General features: G+C 43.0%; 1 protein-coding gene across 4 annotated transcripts; it reads left to right on the plus strand.

Moving 5' to 3' along the window:
- The first annotated feature begins 1,936 nt into the window (after positions 1 to 1,936).
- Positions 1,937 to 22,145, plus strand: LOC118112119 (serine/threonine-protein phosphatase 2A 55 kDa regulatory subunit B gamma isoform). Of its 4 annotated transcripts, none has more exons than XM_035161159.2 (11): positions 1,937 to 2,267; positions 2,654 to 2,996; positions 6,021 to 6,177; positions 12,023 to 12,120; positions 12,426 to 12,591; positions 13,347 to 13,459; positions 14,165 to 14,342; positions 15,347 to 15,511; positions 16,177 to 16,346; positions 19,292 to 19,383; positions 20,135 to 22,145. In XM_035161159.2, the coding sequence occupies exons 3-11, from the start codon at positions 6,096 to 6,098 to the stop codon at positions 20,427 to 20,429; spliced, it is 1,359 nt and encodes a 452-aa protein (XP_035017050.1). In that variant the 5' UTR covers positions 1,937 to 2,267; positions 2,654 to 2,996; positions 6,021 to 6,095; the 3' UTR covers positions 20,430 to 22,145. The 4 variants fall into 4 exon arrangements, with proteins under 4 accessions (XP_035017050.1, XP_035017052.1, XP_035017053.1 ...); XM_035161161.2 differs by having other exon boundaries at positions 1,937 to 2,263; XM_035161160.2 differs by lacking the exon at positions 1,937 to 2,267 and adding an exon at positions 5,217 to 5,310 and having other exon boundaries at positions 2,949 to 2,996.
- Positions 22,146 to 22,362: the final 217 nt, after the last annotated feature.

Consider the following 22,362-nt stretch of genomic DNA (forward strand, 5'->3'; position numbering starts at 1 on the left):
AAACAAAAAGCTTTGGGTTTGGCTGAAAGGTCAGATCTTACACTGATGGGGTCGTCAGTATGAGAGCTCAAAACCAAATGGGTTTATAGATTTAACCAGGGGAGGATTTTGGTGGCATATGGTTGGGGTGAACATGTGGGGACAGGTAGAACAGTAGCTGTATGTGTGAAACAGTGGGTGGGCTTAGCAGAGCTTTGTGGTGGATGTTCTGCTGGCGGGGGGCAGTTAGAAAGGGCAGATATACCGGTGGTCTGTGGAGCGTTGCCCATCGCTGGCAAGTGGTGGGTGGGGGAGGGCAATCCTGGCAGTCTTGGAGTAAGTCCGATAAACAGCTCTTCTCGTCTCCTGCTGGGTGTGTGTGTGTGTGTGTGTGTGTGTGTGTGCGGAGTGGGGGGTTTAAAGCCTGATGGCAGACAGCCAGCACCAGTGATGGCACCAACTGTCCCTGGCAGCCCGTCACTCTCCACTGCCATGCTGAATGAAGCATCTCTGTGTGTGATGGTGTGTGAATTGAAGTGTTTCTCTTTCAGTTACTGGTCAAGTGTTGTCGTATTTTCAGATATTGATATATATAAATATCACAATGAGGCAAATTTATGCAATGTAACCTTTTAACTAATCAAACTGTGCAGCAATATCGACGTATGTGGATTGATACCCTAGCGTACTGTTACTCTGTTCTATTTTGAGTATAGTGATAGTATAGTATAGTATTAATATACCTGTGAAGTAACCTGCAAGTGTTTTCATTATTGTTTCATGGAATTTTACTGATTGCAACTTCTGAAATCTGACGGTTTTCCAGTCTACGATTGTAAATGGTGAACATCGTTTTATTGTCGTTCACACAGCCTGGGCACTGTGCAATTTTAATTAACATTTTCAGTATTTTTTTGCATCCTTTTCCACTGAATGATAAATCAATAAATCAACATCAATAGCGTCCCCCTATTAAGTGCAGCTATTGTTCATTCACAAAATTCAAAATTCAAAAAATGTTGACACTTAAATCTGTCTTGTGTTGTAACATGCAAGTGATTAATTAAGAATAATGATTTTAACCTAAATATATTCAGAAGTTACCCATTAACATTCATCTCATAGATCATGATTTGTAACAATACATTGGCTTCTTTTTGAAGTAAAATTATACGTCTTAATATTGATGATTGTGTCTCTGGTTTCACTTGGTATTAGATCAATACCCTTTCCTATGGTCTTGCCTACTCCGAATTTAAAGCAGTGAAAAATGCTGCGCTTTTATTCATAACATTAGAATAAAGTCAAACTTGTGCAAAACAATTTTTTTTAAATGTCATTAGCTTTTAATTGTAGCTTGTTTGAAATTACAAATAAAATAGTTTAAAGATATCACTTCATTGTTAAGAGTTACATGAGAAGATCGATAATCATACCTCTTGTAAATTTGAAACTCTGCACAAAGACGAGAAGCTACAGCAGCAGATTCCCCCTATTTCCCCCCCTACACTAAGTTCAATGGCTGCTGGTGTTAGCTTCATATTTAACACACAAATTTGAGAGAAGTATTAATCCTTCCCCCTAACTCTCAGCAAGAAATTGAAAAAACAAAGTGAAATGTATTAAATAGAAATTCATAGAATGATAATCATGATATGATACTGCTGCAAGTATAAATCCGAAATCAAATCTGCTAGTTGTTTGCAGAATTCTTCTTTGTGTTCAAGTGTGTGTGTGTGTGTGTGTGTGTGTGTGTGTTAATTGAATAATGTCTCCAGGTGAATCCTCTAGTAGTCACTGTACTGTGGTTCATACTCAGTCAAGTGAGACAGTGCTGCTCCCCTCCTCCCTCTCCCCCATTAATCACAACCTCATAAGACACTCACACTCCTCCATCCCTCTCTGTTTCTTCATCATATTTAATCACCTGCAGTCAGTGGTCAGGCAGATCTCAGCTCTGCGATGATTGGCTGCGCCAGAGAGTGGGCAGAGCCAGCGCTGATGCATCACACACGTACCAGCGCAGCAGGACAGATCCTCTCTCTCTCTTTCTCTCTCTCTCTCTCTCTCTCTTGCACTCTCCCTCCCCCTCTCTCTACCTCTCACTCTGCCTTTCATGCATACGCCAGAGCGCAGACTGCAGCAGAACGCAGGACCAGCAGGATTTTCCTCCTCATACTGGAACAGCTGAGAAACCAGAGAGACAGTCACCTGCCGAGGAGGAGAGCTAGGTTGTTTTTGGAGGATCCTCTGAGGAGCACCTGACCAACAAGCTGCCGAGTGTGTAGGTGAGTGTGTGTTGTATATTTGCATCCATATGTGTGTGGGTTCACTGCAGAAGAAGCAGCACTGCAGATGACCAGGGGCTCTGCTCATCCCTCTCTCCCCTCCCCCCACTCTCCTCCTCTTCATCTCCTCTCCTCCTCTTCTCTCGGAGCATCTGTTAACAAGTAGGGACTTTAGTCCTTTCTGAGTGTACAGTGCTGTGTATGTTGTGTGTCTGCTTGTGAGCGACTATAATTGCTTTTGCCACAGCTGGACCCAGCAGCTGCAGGGTGGACATAAAGTGCGCCTGGGTTTTTCTTGCCTCTCGAGTGATGTGTGCTCTGGTTTGGCAAGAATCAAGCTCACTGCTAGTTTTTTAACTGTTTTTAAATAATCCTCCCTGTTGCAGGTTTGCATCTGGCTCTTAGAAGCAGTTGTGTGGACTCCTACACACACTCGCATCCCTCCTACTGGATTGGCCCATACCCCCCCTCCCAACCTGCCCCTCATCCTCATTTAAGGACAGGATGCCTGGCTCTGCGCCCCTGTGCTGAGGAGGCGTCGGCGGGCAGCAGTATGGGCGCTGCGCTGGCCAGCATCCCCACAACCCCCTCCACCACCGATCTGTCACCACCACGCTGCCCCACCGAGACGGGCGCTCCCCCCAGCCCCGCTGATGGGCGAAGACACTGACGCCGCCCCAGCACTCAACCACCGCGGCTTCCTCCCCGACCACAACTATGTGACTGAAGGTAAGAGGATGACAGGGGAAGAAGAGCATGTCACACTGTGTGTTTCAGTGTTTCCCCATGTGAGCGTGTCTATGTGTCAGACTTTCAGAGAGTGTGTGTGTGTCTGTTCGTGTGTGCAACGAATTGTGTGTATGCTTGGCTGAAAAATCAAGCATAGAACAGCTTCCTAATCTTAAACTCTGTGTCGATCAGTGTTCAGACAGAGTCCGACATGACCGAGTCAGCAAAACATCATTGACAAGTTTTCATCTCCTCTTCCTCATCCTCTCATTAAATTCTCTTCACCTTTCATTCCTGGTCTATGTTTGTTTGTGCTTTTGTAATCAGTTCTCTGCCTCATGCAACACAGCTATTTTGTTGCACTGCAGGGAAGAATTGATCTGGCCTATGTCCAAATGTGTGTCTGAGTACAGAGTCTCTTTCTGTAACGGCAGAAATTTCCAGAAAAAACAAGCCAGAAATTTCCACCACATGCTCATTTCACCGCATTTCATCACACACATGTCCTCTGTGTTCCTCTCTGTTGAATAGATCAGGTGCACTGAGTTCCTTTGGTTTGTTTTGTAAAACAGACGGATTACAACCCTGGATAACCCTCCCCCTCCTCCCTTCGGCTAATCTCAGTTACTCCTCTAATCTCACCTGCACACAAGCTTCCCTGCCTGCCGTCCTTACTGTCTGTCCCCAATCTGTTTCCTACCCTCATTATTCGCCACGCCTCTTTGACCAGAACAGTGGATTAGCATGTGGGGGGGTGGGGGGGATCATAAATGTGTTGCGTGCTCATTTGTGGTCCTCCTGTCATCGCAGAAAGGGCATTGTGCTTCCTGTGTCCGTGTCGTAACATAATTTCGCTCACGCAGAGGCACTTACTGTAGTCAGGGGAGACCTGTAGTGCTGCCTGTTGATTGTGTAAACGCTTGCGTGTTCACTCAACACAGTGGATTGCCGAGAGGATTAAAGACTATTTCTGTTTGTTTCACCGTCCGCTGTTTGTCTGCGGGTGTATGAATGAGTATGTGTTGTACACTCAGTGTGTCCATGAACAATATTTGTCTTTGTCCATTTGAGAGAAGGACTGTGATGAGTGAGTGGCAGAAAATCTGTTGTAACATCCATCGCCGACCATCCATTATTGCCATAGCAACAGCCCATGATGATAAACATGCTGCTTTTCATGCTTGGCTGATATGATTGACAGGTCGTCTCCACCCACCAATAATGGCAGTATTAATTATTCCACACATCCTGGGCAGACACAGGGTGAATTGCTGATTAGCTCCCACCAAGGTGGACACACCACTGAGCACTAATGGTGTGAGAGGGACGTGCAACACATGGAGCGCCAAAAAATAGATAAGCGGCAGAAGAATAAGCGCAAATTGTGCTTTAAAAATCAATATCATCAGAATTCCGCTAATGGCAAACAAAGACGACATCGCGGCACAAATTAACAAAATGATTCATTACCTGCCTCTTCTTCTAGATCCACTCCAACCCCCCCTCCACCTTTCCTCCCTAATCACCCCACCCCGTCCTTCTCCCCATTTCCATCCCCCACTGCACCCCACTTCCCTCCCTCTCTGTGCCCCCATCAGTCCTCTAATACAACTCACAGCATTGCCTAGTGCTGAAGTGGCGCATCTGCCAAACTATTATCCAACAGTGCTCTTAAGGCTGCTCAAACACAATGTGCCTCTGTATGTGTGTGTGTGTGTGTGTGTGTGTGTGTGTGTGTGTGTGTGTGTGTGTGTGTGTGTGTGTGTGTGTGTGTGTGTGTGTGTATGTGTGTGTGTATGTGTGTGTGTGTGGTTGTGAAGAAGAGAGGCAGAGGGTGGTAGAGACAGAGTGCATGTCATCTTATGCTTGGTGTGTTTTGTTGTCTCCCGTGTCTCCATCTTTCTTTCTGTATTTTTTTTCCTTGTGTTGTTGCATTCATATTCATGTGTGTCAGAGTGCAAACTGTGTGTCTTTCTGTTTGCTCGGGTCTGTGTATGTATATGTATATGTATGTGTGTGTCTGCAAGTGTTTTGTGTGTGAGTATATGTGTGTGTGCGCGCATACATAACGGTGTGTCTGTAGATCTTCCCGTGGGGATTCCCCCTGCCCTTTAACTCTTACAGGGGAGGGATGCTTAACCTCCCTCTCCATCCCTCCCTCCCCTCTCGTCTTTCCTCCATCTCTTGCTCCCCTCCTCTCTCTCCCTTTGACTTTCTCAGTCTCTCCCTTAAACTCACCTCCAGCTGCAGTAGCATTAAGTGAATGAGGAAATAATGACAAATTCAAAATGTTTCCATTTTCATATCTTCGTTTGTAAGTTAATGATGTCATAAATAATTCACAAATATAAGCCCCGTTATTATTGTGCACCATATAGAATATAGTGTCTACCTATGGAGGGGAAATCGTAAAACGACTCATTTCAAGGACCTAAAAGACACAACCTAGTTTTTGACAGAATCCAGTTTAGAGAGTAGCTTACACAAACTGAAAAACACAAAAATCACAGAACTACGTGTTCTGGTAACATGCATCTGGATAATGTTGCAGTGACAATGGTCATCATAAAGTCCACAAACAGGGAAATTGCAAATGCAACTTCGAACGTGAAAATAGAAAATATTTTGTGCATCACATCAGACCTGAACATTTAAAAATTGTTAATCTTCATTATATCAGTGTCACATGGGGAAAAGGGAGAGAGCAGTAAATGATGCTCACCTCCAGAACATATTTCCATATTAGGAGGAGACAAACTGAGACTCGGTCCCATCAGTCATTTATCTCTGTTCATTTCTCTTCATCCTCCAGCAAACCCTACATGTGAATATTTCGTCTTACATAGGTACCGTATGACCATGAACACACCACTAGGAGATTTTCTTTGGTGATGGAGTAACTCAGTCCCTACCCTTCACCCTTATACCCCTCCCCGCCAAATCCTTCTTACTTCCTTACCTTGCTGCCTCCCTGTTGCCCTCCTCCCTCCTTTCCCTTCCCCTCCAACCTTGCTCCTCTTGCAGGGCTGCTCCTGGCTATAGCCTGAAGAGCTCCGCCCATCCTGTCCACCCCTCTCCACCCCGGAGTCCTCCCCCAGGATGTTGAGCCCCATCCAGGTCCTGTGCTCCGACATCACTACCCTTTCCCTGGAGCCTGAGCCGTTTGCCTCTTACACTGAAGGTGTGTGCTCTCTTCTCTCCCGAAGGTCATATCTATGTTACACAGTTGCGCCACCTGACCCCAGTGTGAGATGTGAGAGTTTATGTGTGTACGCCATGTGATCGTGTGTGTGAGTGTGAGTGAATAGTTTGAATCAGGTGAATTGTCACGTGAGTCTGATTTGTCTCTGTCCGTCCGTTTCATCTTTTTTGTCCGTCTCTATTTTTGCACCTTCCTTTTTATTTTTGTCTCACTCTTGTCTGCCTCACTATGTGTGTGTGTGTGTGTGTGTGAGTCTGTGAGTCTGTGAGTTTGCATATTAGTGTGTGTCATTGGTCTCTTTAAACAGTTTGGCCAGATGACACCTAATTTCCTTGAAAGCGTAGCTATCTTGCTTCTCTTTCTCTTGGATACGGAGGTAGACACACCCATCCTTGCAAATGAAAACACACAGACCCACTTTCTACTATATAAAAAATCACCAGTTAACCAGTTATTTTTCTAAATTTTTGGCAAAAAAAAATTACTTTAGGATTAATTGATCATCAAAATCATTGCAGATAAATTTCCTGTCAATCAACTAATTGCCTAATCATTACAACTCTGAATGCATGCAGATGGAAAGATAAGAACGACAGTGCAAAAAAAGGACGAGAGTTTTCTGAGGATTACATTTCAGTATTTATTTCAGGCTTTTGCACTTAATCTGAGTTTCGACAGGGTGCAAACCAGCTAAGCTCTTAATCTTTTTTTTATGTTACAGTCTCGAAAAATGTGTTAGAGAAAAACAAATTGATTTGTATTGAAAACCGACGTTTCAGTCGGTCAGAGGATGAGTTTACAGTCAGATGAAACCGAATTACAAGCAGGTTTCACTTGTGCTGACGCTGGTGGCTTGGTTTGTCCTTGTAATTGTTTGTGTCTATAACCATTAGGCTCACACAGGCTCTGCTCCATTATAGAGATGTGTGTTTGGAGAAATGGCAGATTCCCTGCTGCGCTGGGCTTAAATCAGTCCTCTCCACACATGTGCACTTCTAACACAAACACACACACACACGCCAGTTTTTTTCCCAGATAACACCAAAACTGCAGGACAGGAATCAATTCAACGTCGTGTCCCTCCGGCAGTTTCTCCCCTCAGCTCCTTCGCTCCCTCATCTCTCCTGTCCCCCCCATTTGTTTCTCTACAGGGTAATTGGAGTACACACTTGTGCACACGTACACAGGAAATGCGGGTGCTTGAGCTTCAGCGCAAACACACACACCCTCCGACACAGACACACACTCACATCTCCCGCTGAGTGGTGGCTTGTCTTGGCTTTTAAGGAGTGTGTGTTTTTGGCTCGGCTTTAAGGCTTCATGTTTACCCAGACCCAAGATATCTATAATTGGGACTGTAGGACGCCTGCTCCCCTCCCTGTCCCTGTAGTAGCCCTTCCCTTTACGTATACCAACTAGGCACATAAACCTCTCCTCTCCTCTTCCATTTGTTATATGTATAATTCAGGTTATGGTTGAAACAGTCAATTATTCAGCTAAACAGCCAAATGGTTTATCAATTTTAATGCTTACTTTTAGCTTTTATAGAATGCCAGATAAATGTGAAAAAATGTAGATAACAATATTTTCCCAAAACCCAAAGCAACATCTTCAAATTCCTCCTTTGTACAACAAAAAAATACATAAACAGTTTACAACTGTTTAATATTAAAACAGCAGATCCTCACAGTTGAGAAACCGGAAATAAAGAATGTCTTGTATTTTTGCTTGAAATAGTTTATTAGTTTGTTTAGCGAATCAATGAACTGACCGATCAGTTCATTTCTATCAGTCAGCTGTTTAGTCCCTCTCTCTAAAAGCAGCGAAAAATGTCACACATCATAAGTGCCATTTCACATTTCAAATTTGTTTTGCTAAGATATTCAATTTATAATATTATTTTAAACAGTTAAATATTAACAATTAAGATGGTTGTTAATTTATTTTCCGTAGTCCACTTATCAGCTCTTATCATTGAGGAGCTGCTTTCTATGTAAACACCTCACAGTGCATTTGAGTTCCTGTGCTTGTATCACTTGTGCATGTTGTCCGTGCTTCTCACTGTGACTTGGTTCATTAATGTTTGGGTGTCATTGTTCTGTGTTAATATATAGTGTGTATGTGCGTGTGTGTGTGTGTATCTGTACTATGTGTGCAGCTCATGCTCTTGCGCTCGCTCACACTATGTTACCCCAGCTCCTGCAATATGATGAGTCAGACAAACTGCTGATGCTAATGGCCCGTCTATGGGAGACACACACACAGCTAGCTTGCTCTAAAGTAGCACATCTACACTATAAGACACACTGACACACACACATTGAATCACACACTGGCCAGCGGTGACTCCTGGAGGAGAGCCACAGCCGGTGTCTGCAGTGGTTGTGTGTGTTCTTCAAGGTTTTGTTTTTCTGTTGTGCCCCTCTAATAAGGAAACTGAGAGAGACAAGTTGGTGTGTGTGTGTGTGTGTGTGAGAGACAGAAAGAGAGAGACATAGAATGATAAAAAGGAGGGAAGCCGAGACACAGAGGATTAGAGAGGAGAGTGTGTGCTCCATATTTTATTCAGCTATCTTGTGTACTGCCTCTATGGTTTTGCTTAGCTTAGCTCTTTCTCTGTGTTACTTGAGTAGAGAGACAGTTCTCTGCTCTCTCTCTCTCGTTCACTCTCCCACACACAGAGTATCAAGCACACCAGTTTGCAGTCCATCCTCACATGCACTCAGAACTATGTGTTTTTAACGTTGATTGCACGTGTAGGGTGTGGGTGTTTGTATGACTGCCATCATGAATTAATAATCTGCATGTCCTCAATGTGGATCATAGCGTGCGCTGCATCTCCATCCATTAATTGACGAATATTTGTTACTGGACAGAAGTGCAGCGCCATAATTATTTCATGGCTTCTTCTTCCTGTGAAGATTGGATTGATGAATCCCACTTCCTGCTTCACCAGACTGCCATATACGGTTAACTGTTACAAGTACCGCTGCCTCTGGTTGGCTCTGCTTGTTACTATGGCAACCCCTGCTCACCGGAGGACCCCCTCCAACCGCCTCCGCCCCACCGCCTCTTCCCTCCACCTCCCTTCCCAGCCTTCCCATTCTTCTACCACAACCAGCATCATCACCACTACAGACATGCGAACACACCGTAAGGCAGAAGAGTGCCATGGGGGGAGGGATGAGAGAACGACAGGGAGCTGAATGTGGAACGACAAGCAAATGAGAGAGTGAAACGGGGCAAAAAGAATGAAACTGGAGAAGGAGATGAAAGATGACAAAAGAACACGAGGGGGGGCTGGATTTGAGATGGAGAGATTGCTAAAACAGAGGAATGAAACTGGAGCTGTGGTGAAGCAAACTGAGAGATCAAGTGAAATAATGAATGGAAAGAGAGAAAGAGGCATCCGGTATACATAGTATATCCGGTAATACATGGAGTTTGTCAGAAACAGTGTGAATAAGGCTGTGTTGGGTGAGGAGCACTCCCTGCCTCCACTCATTATAACATCTCTCTCAAGGCCACCAGGAAATAAGCAAGTCTGCAGCTTTGAATCACTCTGACTCTCAGTAAAATTGCTCTCCACGCTCTGTCTTTATTGCAGTCAATGCTTTTTGAGGAGCATGTTTAAAAAAAAAAGGACGACTTTAATGAAAACATGTTGGGATACAGCATCTGAAACTTGTATTATTTTTGAGTTTTTGGTTGTGTGGCAGCAGATCTGAGGTTATGCTGAATGAAATCTGTGAGGCAGCACAGCCCATGGATTGTGCAGCTTCTTTTTTCATTACCTTGGACAAATAACACATTGGGTTTTATGTTTTTTAGTATATATATATATATATATATATATATATATATATATATATATATATATATATATAGTATAAATGTGTAATATTAACAGACAGCCATGAAACAATCAAAAAAGGTGGCACACTTTCATTTCCTCTGTGCTTGATCATCATCTATTCTTTTAAGACATACACTATCAGTTCAAACTGATTATTTTTTGACAGTGTTGCCACTGAGCAGAGTCTCTTCTGAGGAACTGACTTTTGTGCTAACCAGTCAGCCTAGCAGTTTGCAGCAGTGATGGAAAGACTCTTTAAAGAAATAGTTTGACATTTGGGCAAATGCACTTATTAGCTGTCAGGTTGAGAATTTGATGAGAAGATCAATAACACTCTCACATCTGTAAGCTTAGTTTAAAGCATAAAGACAAGAAATAGAAGGTGAACTGCTGGCGTGGCTCTGTCTGAAGGCAACGGAAGTCTTTCTGCAGGACACCAGAACATCAAGAGCTGTTACTTTAAAATAGCTTTGTAGTAGTGGACATGCAAACTTGCAAATTCAACAAAAAACGGAAATGTATATCCTTTATATACCTCCTTTATTGGTGGTTGTGATGTGAAGTAAAAAAAAATACATATATAATATAATTCAAATTTGACAAAAGAAGCGTAAGGATCTATGTTTTTGTTTTCCGTTTCAAAGACTCCAATCAGCACTGAAGACATCGCCATGGTGATCAGCATCACAAGCGGCTTTATCTTTCACAGCTTATTTTTTACAATTTACAAAACTGTGTGAGATTAATCCAACCACAGATTCAAATTTGACAACTAAGCTGGACATTCAGTTCACTAAACAGATTGGAATAAATAAAGAATCAAGAGACCTAAATCAGAAAAGAGATAGATACAAAATATAAACATTAATATGGCTTTTTTTAAATTTTAAATTCACGATCACAGCAGCAGACTAATAACTATTATGGTACAGTATATTTACTGTGACAGAGATTTTTTTCTGCCCCCAAAGCAGCTTTGTCACTAAATAAACATCAATCTCCATCACAAATCGGAAGTGAAGGGAGGATACAGATTACATACAATGTTAGATTAGCTTCATATGTTGAACTCACATGCTCCTCTTTACACGATGTATCCGAGAGCTTGCTACTTCGGAGTCTGTGTACTGTGTGATGCAGGGTGGACCAGTGAAAGCACTGAGTCAGTAAATCCTAAGTGGTTAATGATGTGCTGACTCATCATATATACAGAGTTGTCACTGAGTCAGACTGTGTTGGCGTTTCGGGACACGGAGCCGGTGATGGGGACATTGTCGTGAATATGCTAATGAATGTACTGAAAAATAATATTTGAATGATATAAAATCACTTATGCAAATACACACTCTGAGTCGTGTCTACACATACAGACATCACACTGATAGTTCTTACTAATACGCACACGAACACACACACAAACTATGAACTCTCTGTGATCCTATGCGTCATTGTGTATGTGTCACTGTCACATTGTGTAGTGGAGAACAGATAACACCTGTGCATAATGTCAGACAGCTGTGTGTGTGTGTGTGTGTGTGTGTGTGTGTGTGTGTGTGTGTGTGTGTGTGTGTGTGTGTGTGTGTGTGTGTGTGTGTGTGTGTGTGTGTGTGTGTGTGTGTGTGTGTGTGTGTGTGTGTGTGTGTGTGTGCATCAGTGAATGTTTTGACGGGCTGATATGTGCTTTATAATGGGAATCTCCCCTGACAGCTTACACACACTTGCAGAACACTTCAAATATTGTTTTATTCTACACATCATTTGCATATTTTAAATCCACGTACATGTTAATACAATGAATCTTGTCTGATCTCTAATCTCTGTCCAATAATTTACAGTCAGATAAACAGTTTAGATAAATGAATGATGACTTGTGGTCAATTAGCTAATGGCAACTCTCTTTCTCTCCCTCTCTCTTTCTCTCCCTCTCTCTCCCTCTCCATCTTTGTCTCTATGTCTCTCTCCCGCCAGCTGATATCATCTCCACTGTTGAGTTCAACCACACAGGAGAGCTCCTGGCCACAGGGGACAAGGGGGGCCGAGTGGTCATCTTTCAGAGGGAACCAGAGGTAGGCGCACACACCGACACTTACACACACTCAAACTCATACACACAAACACACCATTTTTCATCTCAGCCGCAAGAACAGCAATGAACCTACACAGTCACCCCTCCAGCTACACTTAAGATTGATTGATAAATAGTTGATGCTCCTGCCGGGTCCGAGTGTATTATTATAGCTGTGCGGATCAAGGTGAAGGTGACTGAGTGAATCGGGCCGCAGGTGACTGTACACACGAGGAAGAGCACATTTTTCCTCCCACATGTTTTCACGTCCCTTTTCTTCCATATATCCTCCGTTTCTTTCCACAGAGCAAGACTGAGCTGTTCTCCCAAGGAGAGTACAATGTCTATAGCACCTTTCAGAGCCATGAGCCCGAGTTCGACTACCTTAAGAGTCTGGAGATCGAGGAGAAGATCAATAAGATCCGATGGCTGCCTCAGCAGAACGCTGCACACTTCCTACTCTCCACCAATGGTAAAAGACCCCACACAAACACACACACACACACACACACACGTAGAGGAACAAGGATGGTGTAGAAGTAGTGATGTGCCCGTGTGGAAAAACTCTTTGCATGAACCCTTTTTGAGTGATCGTGGTTTTAAACAGCGTTATTTGAGCTCTCATGGCTTGAGTTACTAATGTGTATTACTTAACAAGTTTGTGACAGTGTGAAGAGCTTGGTGATGGAGTTGTAAATTAGGCTGAGACGGCTTTATCTTAGGTAAGAAAGGAGGCTTTCCCCCTGTCTACAGAGAGAACAGTTGCTCGTGTTGGATCCCAATTTCTGCTGTGCATTAAGGTCCATTCATCAGTTTACATTCTCTGTTTATGGCTGTATTGGAAGATCCCTATTGAGTTTCCCTCAGACTCCTTTTATTGATTTATTTAAGTACTGGATTATTTATGATTGAGGGTATCAAATATGTAAGACCTGCTCCAGCGGATGGGTGGTGCTGCTGCTGAGACGTCTGCTTGTGTCTGTCGGTGATGGTTAAACAAAGCCCCGCTCCTGTACTCATTCTGAGGCTCAGAGTCCGAGCTACAGTTTAGTGTGGTGTATTATTTTGTAATTGTAAATATAAGTCAAGTATCTGAGTTAGCCTTGTCTTTGTAAGATAACGTCCTGTGCTCCAAGCACATTTACAAGCACCTTTGGTTCATTTTTCACACTTCTGAATTACCTTTTGTCTTATCTGATTCCTTAATGGCCTCGTTTGTTTTTCCAGATAAGACCATTAAGTTGTGGAAGGTGAGTGAAAGAGACAAACGGCCTGAGGGATACAACCTGAAGGATGAGGAGGGTCGCATCAAGGACATGTCCACCGTCACCTCCCTACAGGTATCTATCTATCTATCTATCTATCTATCTATCTATCTATCTATCTATCTATCTATCTATCTATCTATCTATCTATCTATCTATCTATCTATCTATCTATCTATCTATCTATCTATCTATCTATCTATCTATCTATCCGTCTATCCGTCTATCCGTCTATCCGTCTGTCTGTCTGTCTGTCTGTCTGAATGCACACACTAAAACATTCATAAATGCAGTGGGTTGCTCATCATAACTGGGTCAGTGGGCACAGATGTGTTTGCATGTGCAAAAGTGGGTCACTGGCACAAAGGTACATGTGTGTATGTGAGAGTGTGTGGGGGGCGGAGAAATCTGTTTCCAGCTGTAGAGAACAGCTACACAACATCTGCATGTGATCTAAATTAGTCACACTATCAGTGTTTGTGTTCTGTCGAGGTGTCTGAGGACATGTGTACGGTGGTGAGGGTCCCGCTGTGTTGTATCCAAATAAGGACACATTTAAGCAATTAATATATTGACAAAGATTCTCTATGTTAAAGCAAAATGAGATTTAAGTTATGCACCAGTTTGGCTCTTGATTTTACAATCAAGTGAGAAGGTTGGGGTTCTAGCTCTTATGTATTATTAATGTCAAAGGAAGTTATTCCTTAAATATAAATTCTGGATATAATAATATGATTTACATGTAAACTTTCATCTCTCTCTTTCTTTTTTTCTTTCTAGGTACCGGTGTTGATGCCGATGGACCTGATGGTGGAGGTGAGCCCACGGCGAGTGTTTGCCAACGCCCACACCTACCACGTTAATTCCATCTCCGTCAACTCCGATTATGAGACCTACATGTCCGCTGATGATCTGAGGATCAACCTCTGGCATCTGGACATCACCGACCGCAGCTTCAGTATCCTTTTATGGGTGATTGTGCGTGTGCGTGTGCGTGTGCGTGTGCGTGTGCGTGTGCGTGCGTGTGAGCGTGTGTGCGTGTGTGTGCGTGTGGCGTGTGCGTGTGTGTGCGTGCGTGCGTGAGCGTGTGTGTGTGTGTGTGTGTGTGCGTGTGTGCGTGTGTGTTGTGTGTGTGTGTGTGTGTGTGTGTGTGTGTGTGTGTAGTGAGGAGAAGAGACAGAGAATAACAACCACACATGCAATATATCTATAAAAGCTTGAATATATTTCCTAAAGCAGGAGGACACAGATAATTGATGCATACATTAACACATGGAGGCTTATACAGTACTCAGCAATCAATCCCTGCCTCCCTCTACACGCACACGCACACACACACACACACACACACACACACACACACACACACACACACACACACACACACACACACACACACACACACACTTACATTTATAACAAACTCCCACATTGCAAAAAAGAAAGAAGTGTTGGGGGTGGGGATTGTTATTGTTGAGGAGTGAAAATGTAGCTTAATGAATAATTCAAAAGCTGCATAAATATTTCAGCCCCTTTTTGACTTCTAATCCAGCTCAGTAGGGCACCGCACAGTCACAAAGCCATGACCCAGACAGGATTTATAATACTACAATTTATTTGAATATGGAATTACTGTCCCCCCCCCTCGAAATCACCTCAAGATATATTTGTATTGGTTTACTTTATATCCGCTATAAATCATTTACATTGTGTTGGTTATGTATACATTTACACACACTTGTTTTTATTTTGTATGTAGACAAAGGGGCCTGTGTGAGTTTCCACATCAAGTAGATATGTTTCTCAGTCAGCGATTAAAATTGATAAGGGGCTGAATCGGTAAATGTGTACACACAGTATGGTCGACTTTAGCAGGTAAATCAGTTCAAGCAAAAAGCTAAAACTGCAGATTCACAGGAGCCGACTTTCTCTGCCGTTTTCCTTAATGATGCTTTCTCTCAGACATTGTGGACATCAAACCAGCCAACATGGAGGATCTGACAGAGGTGATAACCGCTGCTGAGTTTCACCCCCACCACTGTAACCTGTTTGTCTATAGCAGCAGCAAAGGCACCCTGCGTCTCTGTGACATGAGAGAAGCAGCGCTGTGCGACAAACACTCCAAATGTGAGTAACCCGCTGAGCTGGAATGGAGACGCACACACGAGAGTCCTCAGAAGGTCTCAAAATGTCTGATACTGGGAGAGTTCAGTCTACAAGTCAGAAAAACTAAACACTGCTCCTTGATATATTTCATAGCAAACCCTAGGTTTTTACATTATTGTCCTAGATTTAGGTTTCAGACTATTTGTTTGGTTTTTATCTGACTATGTGGATCTATAAACTGGCGAAACCACGTTTGTTCAGGCTTAATTACCATCCATTGGTTTTCTCTGTAAATCTGCCGTCCATTTTCAGATTCATGCTTCCCCCAGCTTTCTTTGATATCTAAAAAAAAAAATCTTGTCCCTGTTTTTTTTTTTGTACATCACCATGGACTAGGTTTCTTTTTTGTGTTGTTATTTAGAAAAGCTATTTAATTGTTTTCTTTTGAATATACAAATGTTTATACACAGTTGCATTCAGACAGCAACATCTGTCCATAAAAACACAAACATAATCCATGTAATTTTTGAGCATCATAGACTACCCTCAACATAAAGTCCCATCTGAGGCACTTCTTGATAGATCATTAGAGATAAAGACACACATACAGTACTATCAGGTTTGTTCCTGGCATCTGACCTACTTCTGTGTCCTCCTCTCCACTCTTTCTTTCCTACCCTCTCCAGTGTTTGAGGAGCCCGAGGACCCCAGCGCCCGCTCCTTCTTCTCCGAGATCATCTCTTCTGTGTCTGACGTCAAGTTCAGCCACAGCGGCCGCTACCTGCTCACCAGGGACTACCTGACCGCCAAAGTCTGGGACCTCAACATGGAGAGCAAGCCCCTCGAGACGTACCAGGTGTGTGACTGAAAAACGAGGCACACTGAATGTTTTATCTGAGGCTCGGCTTCTCTCATTAATTTATTGCAGGGAAGGAGCAAATCTACTCAGGGAAAAATGAATTAATCAGTGGTTGAGGAAGCATTCACATATTTTCCTGCTCCCAAAGATACAGGATTATTGAAGATCACAACTGGAGTTTAAGCTGTGTTGTGTTAACTTGAATTTCCATCACTATATACTGATATACTCTCTACTACTCTAGGCAAAGCTACTACTGTGTATTGGCTATTTCATTCTTGCTTCATCATCACTGGCACATACATTAGCTGCTTGGCTCATCAGTTTACTTTAATATCTTCATGCTGATATTGTCATTGCAACACTAAAATAAAATTTGAAATAACTAATATAAAAAAAAACAGAGAAAAAACAGATGTTGCTGTACAAAACACAAGGAGCCATTGAACTGGGCTGATGGATCTGAAAATGATTGTGATGGTCAGTCAGGGAAAATCTTTCTGAGAATATTGTTGAAGTCATAGAGCGGCTGGGGTCTTTCTGCGTTGAGTGATTAGCAGGAAGGGATTGGATCCAGCTTCCTCCGCAAACCTCAGAGGATAAGCGGTATAGATAACGACTGGATGGATGAGTTTCAGAGACGTTAACAATCTACCTCAAGCTTCATTGACGCTTTTCTTGTGGATCAACACCTTAATTAGTTTTTTCCTCAAATTTGCCACACATCTGTATGTCAAAATCAGGAGAGTTTCAAGTTACTTTGGGGACCCCGGGCAATAGAGACCTTTATTCTCATAAATTTGTCTGGATTTATTACTGGACTAACGTAATCCACTGCTTTCTGGGACCCCCCCTCAGCTCGGGGGCCCCAGGTAACTGCCTGCATTGCCTACCCTGTTCACACCCCTGCTCAGAATTCTGTACATAATCCAGGTTCTGTGGAGTCTCCATTCTTCAGGCAGAATTGTTGCTTCCCAGATTCTGTAAACAGAACCTTTTTTAATCAAACTGTATAACTTTCTGTATTAAATGCACTTCACCTCATACATTTTTGTCACATGTTGTGTCCTAGAGACTTCATGGGGACTAACTGTTCCTAAGAGAGGACATCATCCTCCTGGAAAGTTTTGCACAATTGGAGATAGAAATGAATCATGGGAACAAGGCTGACTCTCAACATCACAGTACTTAGTGATGATTAGATTTTTCCAAAACCTTTTAAGGATAATTGGATTGATTACGCGCCAGATGATGCACCTCTTCTCATCAGGCCTCACCCTTGCTGAGTTTTTAAATTCAGGCTATAATCCCTGGATGCATGTGTGTGTGTATGTTGGTGTGTGAGACCAACACAAAAAGCAATTTATCATTATACCATGTATTTGGGTGGAGAATAAGTGGGACTTAAAAAGTTTCACTTAAAACACTAAGCTGATAAAAAGAGCTTTTTCTGTTTATTATTCATCTTTCACACATCCACACTCAACTTGTCACTCATAAGTGTTTACATTATAAGCCACACCCACTTGTGCTGATGCATTCGTGTGCAGCAGAAGTATTTATCAACTCTTTTTCCGGCGAGTGTTCAGTATTCCTGCCGCGGGCGTGTGGTGTGTGTCTGCCTGACGTGTGAGGGACCGCGAGGCAGCCATGAGTGGGAGGCTAAGACGCACTGGAGCTATTTATAGGTCGCCAAGTCTCCACTTATAAAGTGAAGCGGGAAGGAGGGATACCTTACACAGCTCCAGACACCTAGATCTGCAATGCAGCATGGAGAGGGAGGAAGAGGAGGGAGTGAGGGAGAACAGTGCTGAGGGTTTGGGAGGTGGTGTGAGGATGGTGTGATGAGAGGAGGAGAGAAGAATGAGGGGAGAGGTTGTAAATGAGAGGATGAGACGAGGTAGCGATTGCAGTGTGTGGGTGAATGGAGTAAACGGAGGGGGGAGAAAAATGATAACTCAACAGATTTTTGGTAAATCTACACAGATCCACGAGGGATGAGATACCGAACTCTAAATCAGGGATTACGTGGACGAGAATAAAAAAAAAAACAAGACTGTATATTAGACTCCTGCTGACAGTGTATCATTTCACCTCATGCAGAAAGAGCCACAGGGGAAAACCAAAACGTCACCGGGTTTGATGTACAACCATGAGCCGACCTCAGCTGGACCTGTTATTGATTGCGTGGCGACTGTTGGCTGCTGACTTTATGCAGAATGGGAAAGCAGGGGAGGACTTAATGCAGAGCACGGGCGGCCGGAGGAAGGTGTCGATTTCAAACCTTTGCATCACCGAGCAGACTCAGTGCTGACACAGGCCGGTGGAAGGAAAGCACGAGAGAAAAGAGTTATTAGGGAATCAGTGACTGTGTGTGTGTGTGTGTGTGTGTGTGTGTGTGTGTGTGTGTGTGTGTGTGTGTGTGTGTGTGTGTGTGTGTGTGTGTGTGTGTGTGTGTGTGTGTGTGTGTGTGTGTGTGTGTGTGTGTGTGTGTGTGTGTGTGAGAGAGTGTTATCATGCCCTTGGTGGGTTTGATAATAGAGGGCTGGATGTTAATGGATTTACTGATATGGAAAAGGAGTTTAGATTAAAATGTACTCCTGGCTCTTGTATTGCTGAGGGTTGGTGTTGTGTCTCATTAATGTGGCCTTCAGGGAGGTTTCCATTACAACTTGCCCACATTTAATGTTTTTTGTCTCTGGTGAGGTTTGTACGTGTGTGTGTGTGTGTGTGTGTGTGTGTGTGTGTGTGTGTGTGTGTGTGTGTGTGTGTGTGTGTGTGTGTGTGTCTGTGTGTGTCTGTGTCTGTGTGTGTCTGTGTCTGTGTCTTCTGCTCACTCTTCTATTTATAGTTTGAATTGAGAGTCCAGGGAGTAGAGCTGTGTGCTGGACCTCATGTTTAATCATATCTTCTTGTACATGTGTGTGTGTTTCTTCCTCCAGGTTCATGATTACCTCCGCAGCAAGTTGTGTTCCCTTTATGAAAACGACTGCATCTTTGACAAGTTCGAATGTGCCTGGAACGGCTCGGACAGGTACCGTCTCTGTCTGCTCTTGTTTTTTTTTTGCAAATGTCTCAGTTGAGCAGAGGAAGACTGCTGCTCGTTGGGCGTTTTTATGCTTTTAAATGGCGTCACCCAATTTCCTAAAAAAAACATACTTTTCTAATTCCACATGATGGTATCTTGCTGTGTTTATAGTTTCAGTTTTATGTACCGAGGGTTTGAGAAAACTCAGAGGAATATCCATCACTCAAAATACAATGGAGCCATCTTTATAACATGCAGCATTTATCGTGGATTATCTACAGTAAACACAAGAGGATGCTGATTTTAGAAAGACATGTTCCTTTTTTCTAAATTAAACTAAATCTTTAACGATATCAGTTATTGATTTAGCTTATCTATAATGGTCATGTTTGAGTTTTACATGACTATATAATTAATATAAGCAGCATTTAAATTTGACATGAGGTTGAGGTGAAGCTAAATTGAGCTACTTTACTTTACTCTTGTGGAGGTTATTGCATATTTTGAGTGGTCGATTAGATACCTAATAATAAAAAAGGGTCAAATATGTCATAGGCATAAGGATAGAAAAAGTATCTTAAAATCTTAGATACTCTTTATTACTGAGGAAACTGCGTGTTTCTAAATAAAAATGTGACTGAATTGAAGTTAACGATATAATGGAAAGTCATGACTACTTTAGTAAAAGAAAATGAGAGTGTTTGAGTGTTTCTAGTTCGTAGCTGGACCCTCACCCTTCTCCTCCTCCTCTGTGCAGTGTGATCATGACCGGAGCCTACAACAACTTCTTCCGCATGTTCGACCGCAACACCAAACGCGATGTGACCCTGGAGGCGTCGCGAGAGAGCAGCAAACCCCGAGCCGTCCTGAAGCCACGCAGGGTGTGCGCCGCCGGGGGGAAGCGGCGGAAGGACGACATCAGCGTGGACAGCCTGGACTTCACCAAGAAGATCCTCCACACGGCCTGGCACCCGAACGAGAACATCATCGCCATCGCCGCCACCAACAACCTGTACATCTTCCAGGACAAACTCAACTCTGAGATGCATTAACGAAGGGATGTCAGTGGCAGATATGAATGACCTCACGTCTGAACACACACCTATGCCAGAATGTACTCATGAACAGACATGCGCACCCGGGAATATGCCTAACTCATAGCCACACACACACACAAACAAGCAGAAAACACTCACATGTATGTCTTCTCTGCCACACTCGTTCACCTCCTGCCAGCCGACCCAGAACTGAAAGGACCTAGAAAGGGCTAGAAAGGGAAGAGGCTGGATTACACAACGGATTATGGATTGAAAAATTGGCCGAACTGTGGATTTGTTGATTGTTAACCTCTGGATTGTGCTTGATGGTGTGTTGATTGCTACAGCTCAGCCCCCCCAGACTAGAGAGATGTTTACATGTTTGTATTTTTTTTCTTTAGGCTTTATTCCTCCTCCTCCTCCTCCTCCTCCTCCTCCTCCTCCTCCTCTCTATATTTGTGTGCTTGAGAAAGGCCTATTCTTATCCCTTGCCCACAGTTTTGTGTAAAACCCTTCATGGTTGTCTACCAGCGACACTCATGAAAAATGGGGCATTTACGTAACTGCCGGTTTAGTTTGATTTCAGATCAGCGACCCCACTTCTGTTCGTGTAATTCGTGAAATGATGCTAACGATGATGACAATTTGAAGTGAGGCGCGTGATGTGCAAAGTATGAATTTCGGGGGGGGGGGGGCGCCGTCCCCTCAACCCAAGTGCACCCAGAAGCCTCGGAGCTCGACTGGACCGTGTTCAGTGAGGTCAAACCTTTACAGTCCTGCAGAGAGAAGCAGAAGTTCGCAGAGCATCACACCGCTGCCTGATGTAAGGACACACACTCATATCTGCTCCACACGGTGTGTTTCAGTCCTCAGTGTTTCCTCCGCTGAAACAGGTCGTCCAACTTCTCTGGTGGTGGATTCTGCTCCTGGTCTGGGACTGTGTTATGTGCTGTTTTGCCGTTAAGTACAGCTCAAATCAAAACAAAAAATCGAAAAAAAAATAATTTAAACAACGAAGCAAAAAAGACGCTGCATGTCAAACAGATTTTAGCCTAGGTGTTTATTAATTGACTGACTTGACTGACTTGGCTGCCTTCTTAACCATTTAGACCCAGCTGTACAAAGGCTTCAGGGGCCCGCGTGGCTCCGTGCAGCACGAGCAACCATAGATGACCGAGCTCTCCTACCTTTATTTGTGTCTTCAGACACTGACGCATGTTTACCAGTGTTCGGTTCATACACTTACATGTGCATTTTGAATGAGAATCAGACTCGACTCAAACTGAGAGCGGAGAAGAGTGAGGAATGTTTGATTACTCTAAAAAGAAAAAAATCAAAAGGGCCTAAATGGTGTGTGTATATATCAACAGTTTTTGACATGTATGAGGTTTAGTTTTTTTTAACATCTATAAACAGACTGTGGACTCGATCCTCTGTATCGATGATTGTTTCCAAAGCTACAGCAGGGAGATGATACTTTAATCTCCTCAGCCTTCCTCACTGATTTCTTTGCTGATGTGCAGAAGCTTTTATTTTTAGAGAACAGTTTATTCTTTTATTTATTCTCCTTTTGGAAACTTGTAAGTTTTACTCCACATCCTGACCAAACTAATGTCAATTCACATATTTTTATGTTCATGTTTTTTGTCGACAAAATTGTCAAATGGACAGTTATAAATAATGTTAATATGTTTTTTTTCTGATTAAAGATTTCAACAAAATTGCATCCAATGAGCGTACAGCTGTGGTTTTTTATTGCAGTTTAATTACAGAGTAATGGTCATATAACCATTATTATTTTATGGCTTTAATTTAAATGAACATTAAGAGGTCCTTATTACAGTATGTGATATTAATGAATGTGGGCTGAGGCACCATCTAGTGGCCTCAAGTTGATTACATCTATTGATAAGAGATATTCCAGGATTAAAACGCTTGTTATAAATGC

Source organism: Hippoglossus stenolepis, chromosome 7, assembly GCF_022539355.2.
Source record: "Hippoglossus stenolepis isolate QCI-W04-F060 chromosome 7, HSTE1.2, whole genome shotgun sequence".
In the NCBI taxonomy this organism is placed as follows: Eukaryota; Metazoa; Chordata; class Actinopteri; order Pleuronectiformes; family Pleuronectidae; genus Hippoglossus; species Hippoglossus stenolepis.